The sequence below is a fragment of the Salvia miltiorrhiza genome, chromosome 7 (assembly GCF_028751815.1).
Source record: "Salvia miltiorrhiza cultivar Shanhuang (shh) chromosome 7, IMPLAD_Smil_shh, whole genome shotgun sequence".
In the NCBI taxonomy this organism is placed as follows: Eukaryota; Viridiplantae; Streptophyta; class Magnoliopsida; order Lamiales; family Lamiaceae; genus Salvia; species Salvia miltiorrhiza.
The window spans coordinates 20950000-20969020 of NC_080393.1; the positions used below are offsets into that span (position 1 = coordinate 20950000).

General features: G+C 36.0%; 1 protein-coding gene and 1 long non-coding RNA gene across 3 annotated transcripts; one reads left to right on the top strand and one right to left on the bottom strand.

Moving 5' to 3' along the window:
- The first annotated feature begins 4174 nt into the window (after positions 1 to 4174).
- Positions 4175 to 6334, top strand: LOC130993356 (uncharacterized). Its single transcript, XR_009091644.1, has 2 exons — positions 4175 to 4438; positions 5875 to 6334. It is a non-coding gene; the product is annotated as an uncharacterized LOC130993356 (long non-coding RNA).
- Positions 6335 to 17584: 11250 nt separating this feature from the next.
- LOC130993357 (dof zinc finger protein DOF4.6-like) lies at positions 17585 to 19021 on the bottom strand. Of its 2 annotated transcripts, none has more exons than XM_057918214.1 (2): positions 18786 to 19021; positions 17585 to 18417 (listed from the first exon to the last, which is right to left on the bottom strand). In XM_057918214.1, exons 1-2 carry the CDS (start codon positions 18807 to 18809, stop codon positions 17791 to 17793), a joined length of 651 nt encoding a protein of 216 aa, XP_057774197.1. In that variant the 5' UTR covers positions 18810 to 19021; the 3' UTR covers positions 17585 to 17790. The 2 variants fall into 2 exon arrangements, with proteins under 2 accessions (XP_057774197.1, XP_057774195.1); XM_057918212.1 differs by lacking the exon at positions 18786 to 19021 and adding an exon at positions 18593 to 18718.

The window sequence follows — 19021 nt, forward strand, 5'->3', positions numbered from 1 at the left end:
TGACTAAAACTTAAATAAAGTATACCAATAAATTAATCCACAAAAAGCAATCAATTCAAATGTCAATTCATTTTTTAGAAAATAGGGCAAATAGCGTCAAAATCCCTATACTTTCTCCGTTTTCGCATATTTCCCCTGACTTTAAAAATTCGCGATAGAATCCTTGACCGTTGATTAATTTCGTAATTTTCCCTTAATAAAGTTTCCGACGAGTAACTACAATGACGTGTCATTTATGTGGCATTATTTTGCTGAGTCATCTAACTAAGTTTGCTTAGTCACGTAAATCAGCCAAAAACGTCGTCGTTTTCCCGGTTACTAAGTTGCCGCTGTCCAAATCCGCCGGTTTGACTCCCAACCACATGCTCCGGCGACTTATTCAGGCGTGGTGCATCGCCAATGTGAAATGCGGGATCGATAGGATCCCGACTCCCAAGTCCCCCTTCCACCGCTCCGCCGTCATCAAGCTCATCCGCACTGCGGGCAGCCGGCGGAGCAGATCGAAGAATCTCGAGGCCCTGAGCAAATTGGAGGAGCTCGTTGGAGACGAAGACGGTAAGAATCAGCAGTGCATGGCGGAGGCCGGCGCCGCCAAATCGATGATTCTTATGTGATGAAATGTTTCGACGACGGCTGACTTGGCCCCCACGGCGGAGAACAAGCAGATCGTTGAAGAAAAAAGCCCTCAATTTTTTCAATCGATTCTGTGGATTTTGAACGGCAAATTAGAAATTTCAGCCAAGACTGATGCCCTAATTGTACTATAAATGCCATAGAAGTGACGAGTTTGAATTTTTTGGAGAAATTGAAGGCGTGTTTCTTTAAAGAGATGATGAGAATTTTGAAATCGCAGACGGCACCGACGCTGGCGCCGGCGGTGAGGGCGGTTCTGAAAATTCTGATCCGGAAACGACGGCGTTTTACGTTATTAAGTAAAACTATGTCGCTTAATACGCCGAAATTTAATCCTACGTGGATTTCCGGACTCCATGTCAGCATTCTATAAATCGCCGGTCATTTTTTAGGGAGAAACGCGAACGGGATTTAAAGTCAAGGATTCTATCGCGAATTTTTAAAGTCAGGGGAAATATGCGAAAACGGAGAAAGTATAGTGATTTTGACGCTATTTGCCCTAGAAAATATATTCTTCAACTAAATGTTATAAATAAATAAAATACATGTCTATGCCCAATCTATATATATATATATATATATATATATATATATAATAGCAAAATAAATCATATCATACGTGGTGCCGTATAATCACTCTATTTTAATTTTCCTCAATTTTCATTCATTCTTATTTTTTTTTATAAAATTTTAATCAATTTCCATATCTAAAAAAAGATTTATATTTGTATTTTATTTTATTATATAATATTAATTTAAGTTTATCACATCATACTCACAAATTAATATGTATATATATATATATAATACGTTTATATATAGATATATTCACTTAAATAATTAACTAGATATATATATATATATATATATATATATGATTGAATATGATTTCAAATTTGACGATGTTGTATAAAGTTTGAGACGAGATGATGCTCGTAACTCAATTTTTCGTCTTTCAAGTTTTAGAGATGATGCTCATAAGTAAGAGGCAAGATTACCAAGACTCAATTATGATCTTTCAAACTCTAGACGAGATGATGCTCACAAGTCAGTTATGGTCCTCAAACTTCAGACAAGATAATGCACAAAACTCAGTTATGGCAAGTTTCAGACAAGATGATGCTCAAAACTAAGTTGTGATTTTTCAAGTTCCACACGAGAGGGTGCTCAAAAGTCAGAGATGGCATGTCAAGCTTCAAACGAGATTATTCTCATAACTTAATTATAGTTTCACAAACTCTAGACAAAATGATACTCACAAGTAAGTTATAATCTTCAAGCTCCATATAAGATGATGCTCAAAATTCAAATGTGGTATTTCAAACTCCAAAGAATATGGTTTTTAAAATTTTGACGTTCAAATGTCATATGAGGTCTTTAGAGCTTCATATGATTATCTGGTCTTATTAGGTCCATATAAAATGATACTCAAATGCCATATGTTTAATTAAATTATTTCTTATCCGTCAAATTTAAAGAATTTGAACAAACTTAATACTCCCTCCGTCCCTCAAACATCTTCCTAAGAGAGGATAACACGAGTTTTAATAAAAGTTAGTTATGTATTTGATAAGTGGAGAATGAGTCCCATAAAAAGTGAAATTGTAAGAGTGATAGTTAGTGAAAGTGGAGAATGATTCCCACAAAAAGTGAAATTGTAAGAATAATAATTAGTGAAACTATTTCCAAAAATAGGTGAGGAAGATGTTTTGGGGACGAACCAAAATAGAAAAAAAATGTTTGAGGGACGTAGAGTGTAAATATTATCGATATACAATTAATAGCAGATGCGACACATCAATCGTACATCATATCATACTTCAAATTTACATATTTTTTTCTTCTAAAATATTCAATCCCGCATCAACTTTTTATAAATTTCATCAAATGAATATTTATATAAAAGTGTATTTCTATTATCACAACCTATATTTAATTGGCGAAAGTGATTAAGATTAATATTATTTCAAATATTGTATTACTAATTTAATTTGATCATATCAAATTAATTAAAAAATAATTTATATATAAACTATTTCATATGTTATGGTACTAAAAAAACATAAAAAGTAATTATAAATGATGACATAAAATAATTCTCGTCGAATTTCGACGGGTTAGACGCTAGTTTAATATAAAATACAATAAATATTAATACATCTATGATGAAAAATAATCTAAATAGGGTCATGTTATAATTGAGAATAAATTGAAATTGGTGAATTTTCTTGTCATACTATAAAGTCATGTTATAATTGCGATTAAATTGAAAATTGATGTATTTTCTTGTCAAATTATAAAGTCATGTTATAAACCAGAAAATTGACAAACTACATGTATTTTCCGACAATAACCTCTATTTGAAATTATATCTGAAATGGAAAACAACATAAAATAGGGGAGCAAATCCTCTATAATGTATTTTATATTTTTATGTCTGATAGTCACATATTTAATAATTACCATATAAAAATTATTATTGAATTATAAAATAATTAATCTCAATAAATATTTATTAATAAAAACTAAATAAATATAAATTTGAGTTATGAAATTATCATCTCTATTTTCCAGCAATAATGATAATATAGTCAACATTAACTAGGATTTTATTTTTCTCTTTTATTTTTTTTCTGTTCCACGTTATTTTCTTGCTCTGGTTAAGATGGATCAACTTGGTTATCCTAACTTTATATTCAGATCTCATGTTAATAGTTTGTTTGTTTTTATTTGTCTCTTTTATGATGTTGTCTCATTTGACCTCTGGTTGTAGTCATTTTTGGACTACAATTTTTTATGATTTTGTTCAATCAGATTTCTTTTTTTTTTTCCCTCTAATTTATGTTGGGTGTTGTCACTTTTAGCCAGCGTCATATATGAAATATTGGTTGATATTTTATTTATAGGATGGGGGTCTGCCTAACCCCTCACCCTTTGGGTGTTTATTAAAAAAAAAAACTAGTAGGATCTTTTGTCCCACTTTATGTTCTATTTGAACATTTCATTTTCTTAAATTTTATTATTTTATAATTTAATATCAATTTAAGATACTTATTTAGGATTAGGATTTATTAATTCCATTAGGATTTACTTTCTTTGTTTCATTTTAATAGGTTCACTTCTTTGGACACGGAGATTAAGAAATTTATTTTTTAGGAGGAAAGTGGTGTGGTCCACACTTACATTTTTTTTATTCAAAATGGAAAGCGAGCTTATTTTAGTGGAATGTCCCAAAATAGAAAACGAGTCTATTAGGGTGGGACGGAGTGGGTATATCTTATTTTATTTTTAATTTTTGAAATAATAATTCATAATTAGAGCTAATTAATCAAAGATTATAATATATATTTTTTAAAAAGAAATATTACAAAATAATAATATTAATAGTGAAATAGTGTAAAATACAAAAAACTGTGGTGATGAACATGACAATTTATTCTATAACTTGGTCAAAAGAGTCTCTTTAACTTTTGCGAACCCACCCACAAGCCATAGTATAGTGTCTCATTCATTGTCCACAACCACAAGTAATTCATAACAGTAATAATTTCCGTGAATAAATTGGATGCCCTCAAGTCAACGTCTATCTTATTCCCCACCAACCACTTTTCAGTCTATAGTTGATACAGACACTATATATTTATATACAATTGATACTCAATTTCTCGTAACCACATCTTCTTCTATATTTGGGGATAGGGTGTGTTTGGCGATGGATTAAAGTGCAGGCCGTCCACTCTACAGCTGCAGAAACTGCAGGAATTCTATTGCCTTGCATGTTGATCTCGAATCCAAAACTTTTAAGGTGGTCATATATTTTTTCATCTTTCTTTCTTCTTTTGAATTTGAATTGGAATTAGGATCGTAAACGAGCCGAATCAAATCGAATACTAACACTAACTTGAACTTGGCTTGTTTGCCTTCAGGTGTCTGAGTTTAGTTTAAACTCGACCCGAGCTTCACTACTACAAAAACGCTCATACATAACGGATAAAATCCGTTATCTATGAGACCAAAAAACCGATAAGTATAGTGGTGATATCTATGATACTGTCATACATAACGGTAAAAAAACCGTTATGTATAGTCGTATAGATAACGGTATCTGCGCTCATACATAACGGTTAATATCCGTTATCTTTACAAGTGATACATAACGGTTCTTACCGTTATGTATTATTGTTTTTACCGTTATGTATTAGATATATATATATATTTTTTTCCATCATAGTTAACAGTTTTTTGCACTTTTTATAACGGTTTTAACCGTTATCTTTGATAGAAATACATAACGGTTTTTTGTTTTTGCACTTTTTATAACGGTTTAAAAAAAACCGTTATGTATGAAGCGTTATGTATGTGCATTTTTGTAGTAGTGCTTTAGTCTTATTTATTGTCCGAGCTTAACTCGCCATTCAATTATCGAGCTCGAGCATGGTTTGAGTTCGACTCGTTTAATATTCGTATAATAATGTTCGAACTCGAGCTCATTAAATTCGAAAAATATTCAAAATATGCTCTTAATCTTGATTAATTTGTTACTTGAGCTCGAGTTTGATTCGTTTGTAAATAGCTTCGCGGACCAACAAATCCAAGCATATTCGCGAGCTCAACAAGCCGTGCATTGTCATGCTTGAGCTTAACTCGATAAAATTATCGAGTTCGAAATCAGGTTCCAGCTAGGCTCATTTACTAACTAATCGAATGATCTGACAAAACTTTTTTTAGTCAAACCTTGAATATCTTGCAAGTAATTATGTTCATTTACCATCTTTATTGGAACTTTGCGTGCATTTTGTAAAGAAATAATTTTAGGATATTGATTAGATCCAAATAATATATTATCATGGTTTCTTAAAAAAAGTATATTATCATGATCAAACGAGTGATTATGTAGTTCCAGAATTTTACGTTTGCCCTTGACTTGTATTGGTTTTTCTATATAGACGGAATTGATTATAAGAGGTCAGATATTACGCGTTGAATTAATTAGAGTTGGAAATTACAACATATACACAGAGTTTTCCATCTCCATCGATCGACAATAATTGAGGTGTTACTATTGAATTTCAGACTAAAAGAAATAGTTGAACAAGGATAGTTCATGATTAAGGTATTGCCCAGTTTAGTTAGTGTTTTGGGAAAATCCGATATTTTTTACAATACGTATTTAATAATCTCGTAATTAACTTAATATCTCATAATTAGTAAAGTAATGGTGATTATTGAATGGTGAAATAGGCAAAATCTGGGCAAGCCTATATGTTTAGGCAGGCAAAAAATATAGTGGTTGGGGCAAAGGAGGTGAGGCAACTTATAACTGGTGATTACACAATTGCTCACATTTTCTGCCGCACATGTGGCGAAGAATTGGGTTGGACTTATCTCACCGCTTTTGATGTTCGACAGAAATACAAGGAGGGCAAATACATTGTCGAGAAGGCTAAGATTCTCAAAGAATACTAATGAATCCCACTCTTCTATATATTATATTTGTGTATGTAATGTATAATGTACTTATCAATTATGAATGATGGAACTATTTAAAGTATAGTACGTATTAAATTTCTGCAATTGTTGTTTGAAGTTGTATGTTCCTAGTCGTTCACGACATATTGTTGTATATCTCGTGTTTGCGTGCTTTGATTGTAAGATGCTATTATTATGAATTTTGAATGAACGCTACAGTGATTGTAAAACATTTTATTGAGTTTGGACGAAGAATTTGGACCTCAAACCTTGTTTATTCACAATCGGTCATGAAGGTTTGCAACTAAAAGACAAACAAATAATTTAAAAAAGAAGATAAAATTATGAATAGTGAATAACTGATTAAATTGGCAAACCGACCTCTGCCAAATACACCATCCTTTACAAATTTAACTTTTGATAATGTATTAGTATAACACATGTCGTATATTTATTGATTGTGTATATTTTATTTTGACTAATTTTTTATATTGTAAGGGGTTATTGATAAAGTATAAAAATTATTGAATTATAAATTATGTATGTGAAAGAGAAAAAAAATATTTTTTTACTAAAAAATTAGGTGGATATAGATTGTTGATAAACATAGCTTCGGCCTAGTTAAATTTGAAGTTGGACCGTTCAACCAAGCCGTTTTGTTAAATGGCCTTTGACTCTTTGAGGCTGAACTTTACGGGTAGGTACTAACTAGCCAGCCCTATGTCGAGCCCATCCTCATACTTTAGCGTAATTTACTAATTTGATTATTATTATTATTATTATTATTATTATTATTATTATTATTATTATTATTATTATTATTATTATTATTATTATTATTACTCCCTTTGTCCCAATTTTTAGTATTCATTTGAGACTGACACGAGTTTTAATAAAGTGATTGAGTGCAGGAACAGATCCAGAATTTTTTTTATTGTGGGGGCACAAATTAACTATAAATATAAAATACGTTAAAAAAATTACTTCATCCGTGCAGAAAAAAATAAAAAAAGTCTCATCGTTCGCTAGACACTAGTTTTAATAAAATTATTAAAATTGTTGTAAGTAAAATTAATGTATAATTTATAGGGTAGTGTTAATACAAAAAATGAAATAAATGTACATTATTAATTAAAAATTTAAATAAAAATATAGGTAAATATAGGAGATAATATAGGATCTAATAGTTCAAAAAGTGAAGTGAGTTCTTTTTTCGTGGACAAATAAAAATAAGTAAGTGAGACTCGTAAGTGAAGGGTAGGAATACTAGTACATAATAATCAAAGTGGAATTTCATATATTGATCAATATATGAAAAGATTGATTATTGAGAATAAAGTATTAAAGTGTATTGAGGATTGAGAGTTTAAAAGATTGATTATTTATTATTAATGAGTTAAGTATCAAATAAGCCCTTAACGTGTAAATCCTTATTACATTGCCGACCCTATGGCAAAGGGGTATCAAATAAACCCCTATCGTAATTAATTTTGAACAATTACACCCTTAGACCTAACGTCCACTTAACAGCCGTTTAATTTTATTCTGTGGCTCTCTTCTCTCCTTCCCCAGCCACGCGATTTCCGGCGAGGTTACCGGCCATTTTCGGCCTTGACCCCTTGTTTCGATATGTTAGAAGAGGTGAGAAAGAGAGTCGGGAAGAGAGAGGGAGAGCGGCGACGACTTTTGCTCTTGTTGCCAGAGGTCGAAACTGGAGGCGAAGGGGAGGCCCAGCCATGCGATTTTCGGCGAGGTTACCGGCTATTTTCGGCCTTGACCCCCTATTTCGATATGTTAGGAGAGGTGAGAGAAAGAGAGTTGGGAAGAGAGAAGGGAGAGCGGCGACGACTTTAGTTCTTGTTGCCGGAGGTCAAAACTGGAGGCGAAGGGGAGGCCCAGCCACGCGATTTCCGGCGAGGTTACCGGCTATTTTCGGCCTTGACCCCCTGTTTCGATCTGTTAGGAAAGGTGAGAGAGAAAGTCGGGAAGAGAGAGGGAGAGCGTCGACGACTTTTGCTCTTATTGCCGGAGGTCGAAACTGGAGGCGAAGGGGAGGCGGCGATCGCTGAGTTGGGGCTGGGGCGGTGCGCGGACACAATAATTGGGAACAGCTTCGTGCACGGTGTCTCCGGCGGGGAGCGGAAGCGGGTGAGCATCGCGCACGAGATGCTGGTGGACCCCAGCCTGCTGGTCCTCGACGAACCGACGTCGGGGCTCGATGCCAAGGCGACCTACCACCTCATGGCGACGCTGGGGGGCCTCGCGGCGAGGGGAAAGATGGTGGTGATGTCGGTGCACCAGCCGTCCAGCCGCGCCTACTAGATGTTCGACGATTTGCTCGTTAAAAAAATAAATAAAATAAAAGAAAGTTAACGGTGTTAACTCTCCGTTAAGTCGGGGGCTTAATTGTTCAAAATTAATTACGATAGGGGTTTATTTGATACCCCCTTTGCCATAGGGTCGGCAATGTAATAAGGGTTTCCACGTTAAGGGCTTATTTGATACTTAACCCTATTTTAATTAAATATATACACAAATATATATATATATATATATATATATATAGTAAAAAATTAAAAATTATGGGGGGCACGTGCCCCCACAATGGGAAGTGTAGGTCCGTCTCTGGTTGAGTGTGTTGAGTGTGTTGTGAGTGGAATAAGGATCTTACATTTTATGTGAGTGTTAAAATAATTAAAGTGAAGCAAGGGTCCCACTTACTTGTATTAAAAATAGAAATGACTATCAAAATGTGGGACGGCCAAAAAAAGAAATATTGATACTAAAAGTTGAGACAGAGGGAGTATTATTATTATTATTATTATTATTAGGGCAAATAGCGTCAAAATCCCCATACTTTCCCCGTTTTCGCATATTTCCCCTGACTTTTAAATTTCGCGATAGAATCCTTAACCGTTGATAAAATTCGTAATTTTCCCTTAATGAAGTTTCCGGCGACTTACTACAATGACGTGTCACCTATGTGGCATTATTTTGCTGAGTCATTTAAGTAAGATTGCTGAGTCACTTAAATGAAACGAAAACGTCGTCGTTTTCCTCTCCAATTAATTAACTTGTCGAACACCCTCTCCACGCCCAGCCACCTCCCACCTCCTCTGGCAGCCTACTGCCTCCGTCTCCCTCCGCCGCCGAAGACCGCCAACCGCCAGCAAAGCTCCCATCCATCTAGCTCTCTCACTCACATACAAACCACCCTCTTCTCTTTTCTCTCCTCCATCTGGTGCTGTCTCTCCCCCTCTAGCGCTGCACTACCGTCGCCGCCGGACTGCACCACCGGTTGCCGCCTTCTCTCCGCGCACCCCGGTCAGCCGAGTCGCCGTCAACCGCTGCCGATGCCGCACAAGCTCGCGCCCTAGCTGCTGCCCTCAGCCTGCCCGACGCGCAGCCGGACTCCAGCCGCTCGCAGCTCCCTCTCGTTCCTCATTCGAAGCTTCAAGGTATTGAAGCTTGGAGTCCATGGCTGCACATAACTCGGCCCTCGTGGCTGAAATTCCGCCGGGATGATGACGAGAAAGACATGGATTTGGCTGAAGAAGAAGAACCCAAGAAGAATAACCCTAATTAGAGTAACAAATCAATTTTCCCCTAATTTTCTATGTTGGATTACATTTAAATCCCTAAAAAAGGCAAAACGACGACGTTTTACATTATTAAGTAAAACTACGTCGCTTAATACGCCGAAATTTAATCCTACGTGGATTTCCGGACTCCATGTCATCATATCTATATATCGCCGGTCATTTTTTAGGGAGAAACGCGAACGAGATTAAAAGTCAAGGATTCTATCGCGAATTTTTAAAGTCAGGGGAAATATGCGAAAACGGGGAAAATATACGGATTTTGACGCTATTTGCCCTTATTATTATTAGTAGTAGTAGTAGTAGTAGTAGTAGTGCATAAATATATCAATGCAATTTTGATTTTTAACACAAACATTAAAACATGTAAAAAATATACCAATTTATTAATTATAGTAATTTTAACACGAATTCGATTTTCACTTAAATTGAATTGATGTGTCACGTCAGAGTACCGATTGTGGACAAACTGGACGCGCGTTTATAAAAAACGACACCGCAGACACATGATCTCAACGTTATTGTTTTTTCAAAAAAATAAATATTTCGCTGTTGGATTTGGACAGATGTCAAGTTGAGATGTCAACATTAAGGTCAATTTCATTCTATTGTTGCTAAGGTCATTCAAAAGATAAAAATTTTAGAGTTATGCTTGAGTTTAATTTATATTGTTAAATTCGAAGTTAATTTCAGAGTCAATTCATCAAAATCAGTTTAATTTGGCTAAAAATAGAATTTGTGTAAAAATTACTTTGAACTATAACTTTGTATACGTATTTTTTTACACTTTTTAAAATTTGTGTTAAAAAAATCTGAATTAGTCTATAGTTAATGTGTAATACCCTGATTTTTTCGCAATAGAAATTTTAGTAAAATTTTTGAATTTAACTTATTAAGTAGTTACATGTCTTAAAAAATAATAATTTATATATTCTTTTTAAATTCCAATCAAGAGATTTCCAGAAGTTTTCCCAAAATTTAAATTTTTTCGATTGATATGCTTTGCATAAATAATAAATTAAGGAATTGTCCAACAGCAATGTGTTTAATTTGATCTTTACTTTTCGTTGCATAAGGAAAATTAGGGTAATTCTATTCATAGCCCCCATTTTACTCCTTATAACCCCTTATATAAAATAATATTAAAAAATATATACAAATTTACTATTTTAACCTATAGATTTATTTTTGCAGCTAAGGTGTATAGCCCCCAGCAGAAAACTCCTCACTTTCTAACTTGTAGCCCCAATCTACAGAAGTGCAGAAACTCCTCACCTTCTTCCTAAATCTACCATAGTCGTTTCTTCCTATTCCGGCGAAGGTCACCGCTGCTTCAACCACCACCACTGACGCCTCTCCTTCTCTCCTTCTAACCCTCTCTCTCGCGATCCAGAACACACACACACACATAAAGAGGCACCGCCCCACCCTTCTTCCTAAATCCTCCGCCGATGCCCCCTTTATATTTCCGGCGAGCAGCAATGGCAGGGCAGTTGACGCCGCCGTCAGCATCCTCGTCTCTAGGTATCTGACTCACGGCTCGAATATCTGTTTGAAACTTTCGATCCCTAAATCTACCACCGCCTCCTCCCTCAATTTCCGACGACCGCCTCCGCCTCTTCCCTCAATTTCCAGCAACCGGTTCCGCCTTCAATTTCAACGAAGGCCACTGTTTTTACCCTCTCACGCTCCGAACAACAACAATGGCGAGCAAAACCGCCATGGTTGCTAACTGTCGGCCAACTGCAATGGCCAAACAGAGGACTAGCAGTTTGCAACATGTATAAATTTTGTCTATGTGGTTATAGATTATACATCAACAAATAAGCCTTCTTGAATCTGCTTCTCTCTCCAACTATAGTAGCCTTGCCTTCTATTCCCTTTAAACAACTACGAGCAGGAGTGAGATAAAATAGGTAGAAGGAAGTTGGTCGCTGCCATTGCTCCACTATTGAAGAAAAGATTGTTCATAGCTCTATTTGTTGTTCAAATTGAAAATCATAATATGGTAAAGCCAATGAATTTGAAAGCACATGATGATGATATAGAGAAAACAACGAGACTTGCCAGGAATTCTATTTACTGTATAATAGAACTGTGATTTTTTGATGTAAATGTAGGGGCTATACAAAAAATTAAATTCTAATTTAATTGCAAAATAAATTATAATTTGAGGCTATATAAATTAAGGATAAAATTGGAAACTTATAATTATTTTTTATTTTTATTTTATATGAGTGGCTATATGGAGTAATATGGATTTTTATGTTCACGCAAATATACTGTTGGACTTGCTTGATACTAATATATGATTTAAGGGTTTGGGCCTGATATTTTTTAAGTCCAACGTCCATTTAATTTCCAAGAGCTCAATACAATAATTTTTTGGGTAAATATCATATTAAACCTTGAACTATACCCGCTTTATCAAAAATACCCTGAAACTTTCAAAATGCTCTCTAAACCCTCAAAGTACCAAAGTTTTATCAAATATATCCCGCATCTATTTTTCGGCCACCAGAAAAGTGACGTGGCTCGCCGGATGCCACAGTGTAATTTAAATTTTATTTCTTTTAATCCATGTCATTAGTTCTTTTTTTTAATCCATCTCATTCTTTTATTCTCTTTTATTCTAAAAATTAAAATACACAATTCTCTTCCTTTCTAAAATCTGTTAACCCTAATTAAAGAACAAAAGCACGCTGACCCTCTGTACGAACTTAAACTCGCGATCTCTACCAGAGAAGAAAAATCTCTCAGGATTTGCGCTGTTCTTCGCGTGGCATTCGAAGGCCCGTATCTCCGGCGGGGGGAAGAGGAAGCAGAGAGGCAGCGGTATACACAATAGTGTTAAAGGTTACAACATCAGGCTCGAACTCTTTGAAGCATTTCGTCGATCAGATGAAGGGCAAGAGAGCTATATGTGAATTAATCCCAATTTCTGTGTGATCTTTTGTCTGTGAATTCAAGAGTGAGAAAAAAAATCCCAAAAAACAAAAAGAATGGAAATTAGTGAAAAAGAATGTCTGAAAAGAAGCCCTTGCGAGGGAATGGATGATGAAGATGAGAGCGAAGAGCAAAACGAGTTAAGCTTCGAGGAGGCGAAAGACGGAGGGAGCTCGAGCAACAGCACGGTGGAGGAGAGCGACAAGAAGCCGCCGGTGAAGCCTTATGTCCGGTCGAAGATGCCGAGGCGGCGTTGCTTCAGCAGCGGCGACCTCGACTCCGGGCGAAGCAGCAGCAGATCCGGGCGGCGGCGTTGCTTCAGCAGCGGCGACCTCGACTCCGGGCGAAGCAGCAGCAGATCCGGGCGGCGGCGTTGCTTCAGCAGCGGCGACCTCGACTCCGGGCGAAGCAGCAGCAGATCCGGGCGGCGCGGCGTTGCTTCAGCAACGGCGACCTCGACTCCGGGCGAAGCAGCAGCAGATCCGGGCGAAGCAGCAGCAGATCCGGGCGGCGGCGTTGCTTCAGCAGCGGCGACGTCGGGGTGACGGTGGTTCCAGGCGTGGTAGCGCGGCGCGACAGCGATCGAGAGCGAGAGAGACGAGAGATGTGTGTGGGTGTGTTTCAGCGATGGAGAAGAAGAAGGGGCGTCAGCTCAAGCAGAGAGACGCCGGCGTGGAGGCGGACGGCGCCGGTTCGCGCCGAGCATTCGCCGGCCTCAGGCGGCGGCGGCAGAACCGAGAGAAGGGAAGGAGATGAGCTCCGTACTGGGTGTGTGGGTGAGTTTGGTAAAACCGTAAAAAAGAGAATAAAAAAATGAGAATAAAAGAATGACATGGATTAAAAAAAGAGAATAAAAAAATGACATGGATTTAAAAAAATAGAATTTAAATTACATTGTGGCATCCGGCGAGCCACGTCATATTTCTGGTGACCGGAAAAGATATGCGGGATATATTTGATAAAATCCTGATACTTTGAGGATTTTGAGAGCATTTCGAAAGTTTCAGGGTATTTTTGATAAAGCGGGTATAGTTTAAGATTTAATATGATATTTACCCTAATTTTTTTAAACTGTATTTCAAACCCAATATTAATAACACACATTATAGTGATTACACTAGAATCCTTTCATCATCATAATTCATCAGCAGATATATTTGTTTATACATAGATTAAAATATTTACATGAAGCATGACTAAACTTTATTCCACGTTACCTCTTTTTATCTATTTAAACACCTCCGCCCTATCCAAACTCTTGCCCCAATAGGAAAAATCTAGGAAGAACTTTATTGAATAGAATTTTACTTGAGCTGCTATAGTTTTATCCTTTCTTCACTCTTGGATGCTTCACTATACAGCAACGCATAGATTTAGAGACACTTGATATTAATTAATAAATACACGATAATGAAGCGCAGTCTGTTGGTAAGACGCTTCTCCTCCAATCAATAAATTGGGGTGAGTCACCCTAAGAGTTAGAGTGTGAGTGAATTTTTTCCTTTCTTTGATTGTAACAAATTTTTAAATAAATAAATACATGAGAATTTCAAGATACACTTTCAATCCCACCAAGCACTAAATATGAACTCATCCATAGTATATATCCAAAACACCGAGATTTAAATTATCTCATTCAACAAATCTATATATATATATATATATATATATATATATGGTCGCATTCTATAGAGACCACGAACTGTTGAACGTTCATCAAATTATATTGAATATGTCAGAAATTTCATAGAACGTTCATCAAATTATATTGAATATTTGGAGGTTTTGGGTTTCGACTCTGTATATGTTCAACATAAAAATCCATTGAACGTTGCGTGAACAAATGCTGACCGTTAGATTAGATAAGATCAACGGCTGAGATTTGGTCTCTAATATTCTTTGAATATTTAGTGGTCTCCATTGAACTTCTCTCTCTCTATATATATATATAGGGAGAGGTTCAAGAAAGAACCACTAAATAAAAGAAGAACGGAGAACCATTTTCAGCCATTCGATCATCAAGATCTACGGTGGATGCATCATCTTGTTGGATGAATGCAGATCCTGGGTTCGAATCCTGAAGGGAGATTTTTATTTTTTTTATTTTTTGAGTGCATTAATTTTAACAGCGAATACATTAATTTTTACAGTGGATGCATTAGATTTGATGGTTCTCACGTTCTCACAAATAAATCAATCTAAAATATCACCATATATGGCATACAATTAAATCAACACCTATAAATCAATCTAAAATATCACCATATATAAGGGATCTTATTGGAACGTTCCCCTATATATATGTGTGTGTGTGTATATATATATATATATATATATATATATATATATATATATAGGGTTGGGTTCCGGTGGATCCCTATGCTTATAATAGATCCGTAGATCCAAATCTAGACCACACATTTATGACATGTGGCGCATCAAGATGGTGACACGTGGCAAAGCATTTCAAGGCAAAATCTGGCAGGGGTAAAATTGGAATGTAATTTTCGAAAAAAAAAAAAATTAGATTTTCTCAAAATAGGTATATTTTAGATGCATAAAGTTTCATACGAGAATGCATGAACTTTCATATAAAAATGCATAAAGTTTCATATAAAAATGCATAAGATTTCACCCCACCCCACCCACCCCCTACCCCCACCCACCCCCCTACCCCCCACCCCGCCAAAAAAAAAAATTTTTTTTTTATTTTTTTTAAAAACTGATTTTCTGACCACTGACCAACCCCTACCCCCCACCCCCCACCCACCCACCCACCCCCCCCACCCCCCCAAATTTTTTTTTTTTTATTTTTTATTTTCTCAAAAACTGATTTTCTGACCACTGACCCCCCCCCACCCACCCACCCCCCACCCCCCCCCCCCAAATTTTTTTTTAAATCAGTTTTGAAAAAAATAAAAAAAAAATTTTTTTTGGGGGGGGGTGGGTGGGTGGGGGGGGTGGGGGTGGGGGTCGGCCAGCAATCAGAAAATCAGTTTTTGAAAAAAAAAAAAATTTTTTTTTGGGGGTGGGGGGTGGGTGGGGTGGGGGGGGGGCAGGGGCAGGGGTGGGGTGGCGAAACTACCAGATTTATTAAAATGAAATGCATTTTTTGTATAATTTAATGCATTTTTATGTGAAAACTTTATGCATTTTTGTTTGATTTTATATGCATGTGAAACATGCCTATTTTTGGGGGTGGTAATGGGGAGGGTTGGGGGGTGGTGTGGGCTGGATTGGGGGGTGGTATGGGGTGGGGTGGTGAAAATACCAAAATTGGAAAAATTAAATGCATTTTTCTGTTCAAATTTATGCATTTCATGTGAAAACTTTATGCATCTTTGTGTGAAACTATATGCATCTAAAATATATCTATTTTGAGAAAATCTAAAAAAAATATATATTTTTTTAATTATTAAATCCGAAAATTACATTCCAATTTTACCCCTCCAGATTTTGCCTTGGAATCCTTGCCACGTGTCACCATCTTGATGCGCCACATGTCATAAATGTGTGGTCAAGATTTGGATCTAGGGATCTATTATAAGCATTGGGATCTATATGATCCCATTCCTATATATATATATATATATATATATATAATGTCGGGTTATTATAAGAACTAGAGCTTGAGAACATTGCATTGAACATATAAAGATGTAGCATTCGCAGTGAAATTAATTTACTGCACTCGAGAAAATAAATTTTTCGTTCCCTCCTCCATAATTCGAACCTAGCTAGGTGCTGCATTGATCCATTGTAGATTTTGATGATCGAATGATTCGTTCTAATTTTAAATAATGGTTCTCATTTGAACTTCCTCATGTATATATATAATTCATTCAAACCTTAAAAACATGCGACACTTTTGATGACACGAATTTTGATAAATGCTAGATGAATGTGTGTGAGTGGAGACTGAATATCACTTTAATGTAAGTAGAGTGATGTCCAAAAATAAAAAATAAATATTTTTAAAAGACGTACCAAAATGACAAATTACGCATTGTTTTAGGGAATCGAGGAAATATATAAATAATGATCACATTGTAACTTTTCCTCTCGTGGTATATATGAAAAACTCATTTTGGACCGTTGAGCATTACATCTTTTGATGACAAAACGTTGATCATATAGTGATGAATGATCATATTAGATTTTACATATTATGGGAGAAAAGGTCCTTAAGTGATAATGTCTCATATATATATACATATAATTAAACTCATACGAGCTAATTGTTAAAGCAGGACAGTAATATTTTAAAAAAAAAGACTATATATTACGAAATTTGAAAATAAGGACTATAGTTGTTTATATTTATGCTCCTATTTAACACATCAAAATGAGGATAACTAGCTTTCATCATGGCCCGAAATAAGAGTGTTAGTGTAAAAAAAGGAAGCTATAGTCCTCATTTTCAAATTCTCTAACATATAGTCCTCATTTTCAAATTTCGTAACATATAATATTTTTTTTAAAAAATACTAAAAGTTATGGTCCTATTTTAACAATTAGCTCCATATAAACACCATGTACACATTGTATCAATTAGCTCAATATGTACGGAAACGAGGGATTTGGTGTCCTCAACTGCTCCCCAAAAGGAGAAGAAAATCATAAATCATCAAAAACAAAAGAAGATATATAATTATATATAAGAAAGGCTCTTATATATAGTGGAAGACTCGAAGGCAGCCAGTAATATATACTGCGTATATACCTTACAGAAATTAATAATATAATTAATCATGTAGCTAGGTTAACTAGCAGAAAGCAAATCTTTGTTGGAAGAAGTAAAGTTACATGATCATGGCATCAATTGGAAATTAAAGCTATAAAACATCGATTAATTATTTAATTAATTTATAAATAGGGGTAGCTGAGATCGATCATGAGAAAGTAGATCGAAGCCTGCAGAGAGATTGAAGAATACATGCACAGAAAAGAAAGATAAATGATACCAGAAAAGGGGTTCGTTTACATTTTGACATGACAAAACACAAGAAAAGCCAATACCAAGAAGCAAGAATATATATGGATCGAGCTATCTGTTTGTACTCTCAGCTCAACTCATGGTACTACTCAATTTTATAATATCTTCATTAAACATTGTTAAGAGAGAAGGAATAATTACGTAATTTCACCAGGAACCGCCGGAGAGCATCCCGGTCCAAAATCCGTTGGAATCACGCTGCAGCCCTCTAAGCTGCTCAACTTCATAATCTGCAACCGCCGGGAACAGGATTGCTGGGTTGTCTTGAACCGCCGGCTCTAAGTTCCCGAACCGGTTTTCAAGAGAGAAATCCGGGCTCGGCTTCAACTCATGCATCGGAAAACCGGCGGAGTTGGAATTGTGAACCGGAGAAGAAATGAGCAAATTAGGGTTTTGAGTACATAGGTCAGATATTCCAGTACCGCAGAGAGGTGGATCGTTGTAAGATGAATTTAAGTGTAGGCCATGGTGGATCTTAGGGTTTTGAGGCGAGTGTTTAGGTGGGCAGCTGAGATCTGGGATGGATTTGTGTGTAGAAATAGAAGATGAAGATGATCTTTTGTTTTTTCTTGAGCTTCCACCAACTGGGACATTTCTGAGATTTCCACCTTCAGTCCAATACCTTCTGCAACTCTTACAAAAGTACCGAGGTTGAGAGAGACTGTAATTGTTGTAGTAGCAAAACTTTGTGTTGGTGGATTTGCATCTTGGGCACTTCAAAGCTTGCTCCTTTTGTGGCCTTGGCTTCTTCTCTGAATTTCTTGATCCAATTCCCTGATGAATCAATTAACAAATTAAAGGGGACAGGATGTGATTAAAAGATTAAAAAAGAAACTATCACTGAAATCTTTGCATTTTGGGGATTAAAGAAGGAGCAAAAGCAAATCATGAGCCTATCTTTTTCTTTTTGTCTGATGGAGATGATGGGGGAAAAAGAAAAAGTAGTTACTTTTAGACATGAAAACATAAGCAAACCTAGCAAATTGAACTCAAAGTAAAAGGGAAAGTGGAACATCTAGGCTGTTAAAGTGAGCAGCTTTAATTTAAAAAGGTGTTGAAAAAGAAGAAGATAAAATGTTTAATTTCAATTCTCCATGGTTGGAAGATATATGGTGATGTTGTCATGACATAGTTTGCTTTACCTGTAGCCACTGAGCAGAATCCATTACTCAATTAGAGGTAGAAAAGAGATGGATGCAGAGAGAAATATAATTAAGGATTGCTTATATGGGGGCCGGGGTGGGGTTGAGTACTTTTGCGCTGAAAGAGAGAAAGCTACGCTGGTGTTTGGCGGTTGCAAATGTTGGGTTACTGCCCGCTGCTGGTGGGCGAAAAGCTAAAGGAATCCCTCATCTCCACTTGCCTATTTCCTTTTTCA

Excerpts from the sequence above, each read along its gene's own strand:
- LOC130993357 (XM_057918212.1), bottom strand. The coding sequence starts at position 18,658 with ATGTTCCACTTTCCCTTTTACTTTGAGTTCAATTTGCTAGGTTTGCTT. Across the intron at positions 18,418-18,592 it reads TTATGTTTTCATGTCTAAAA|GGAATTGGATCAAGAAATTC; the intron begins GTAACTACTTTT and ends TTGATTCATCAG.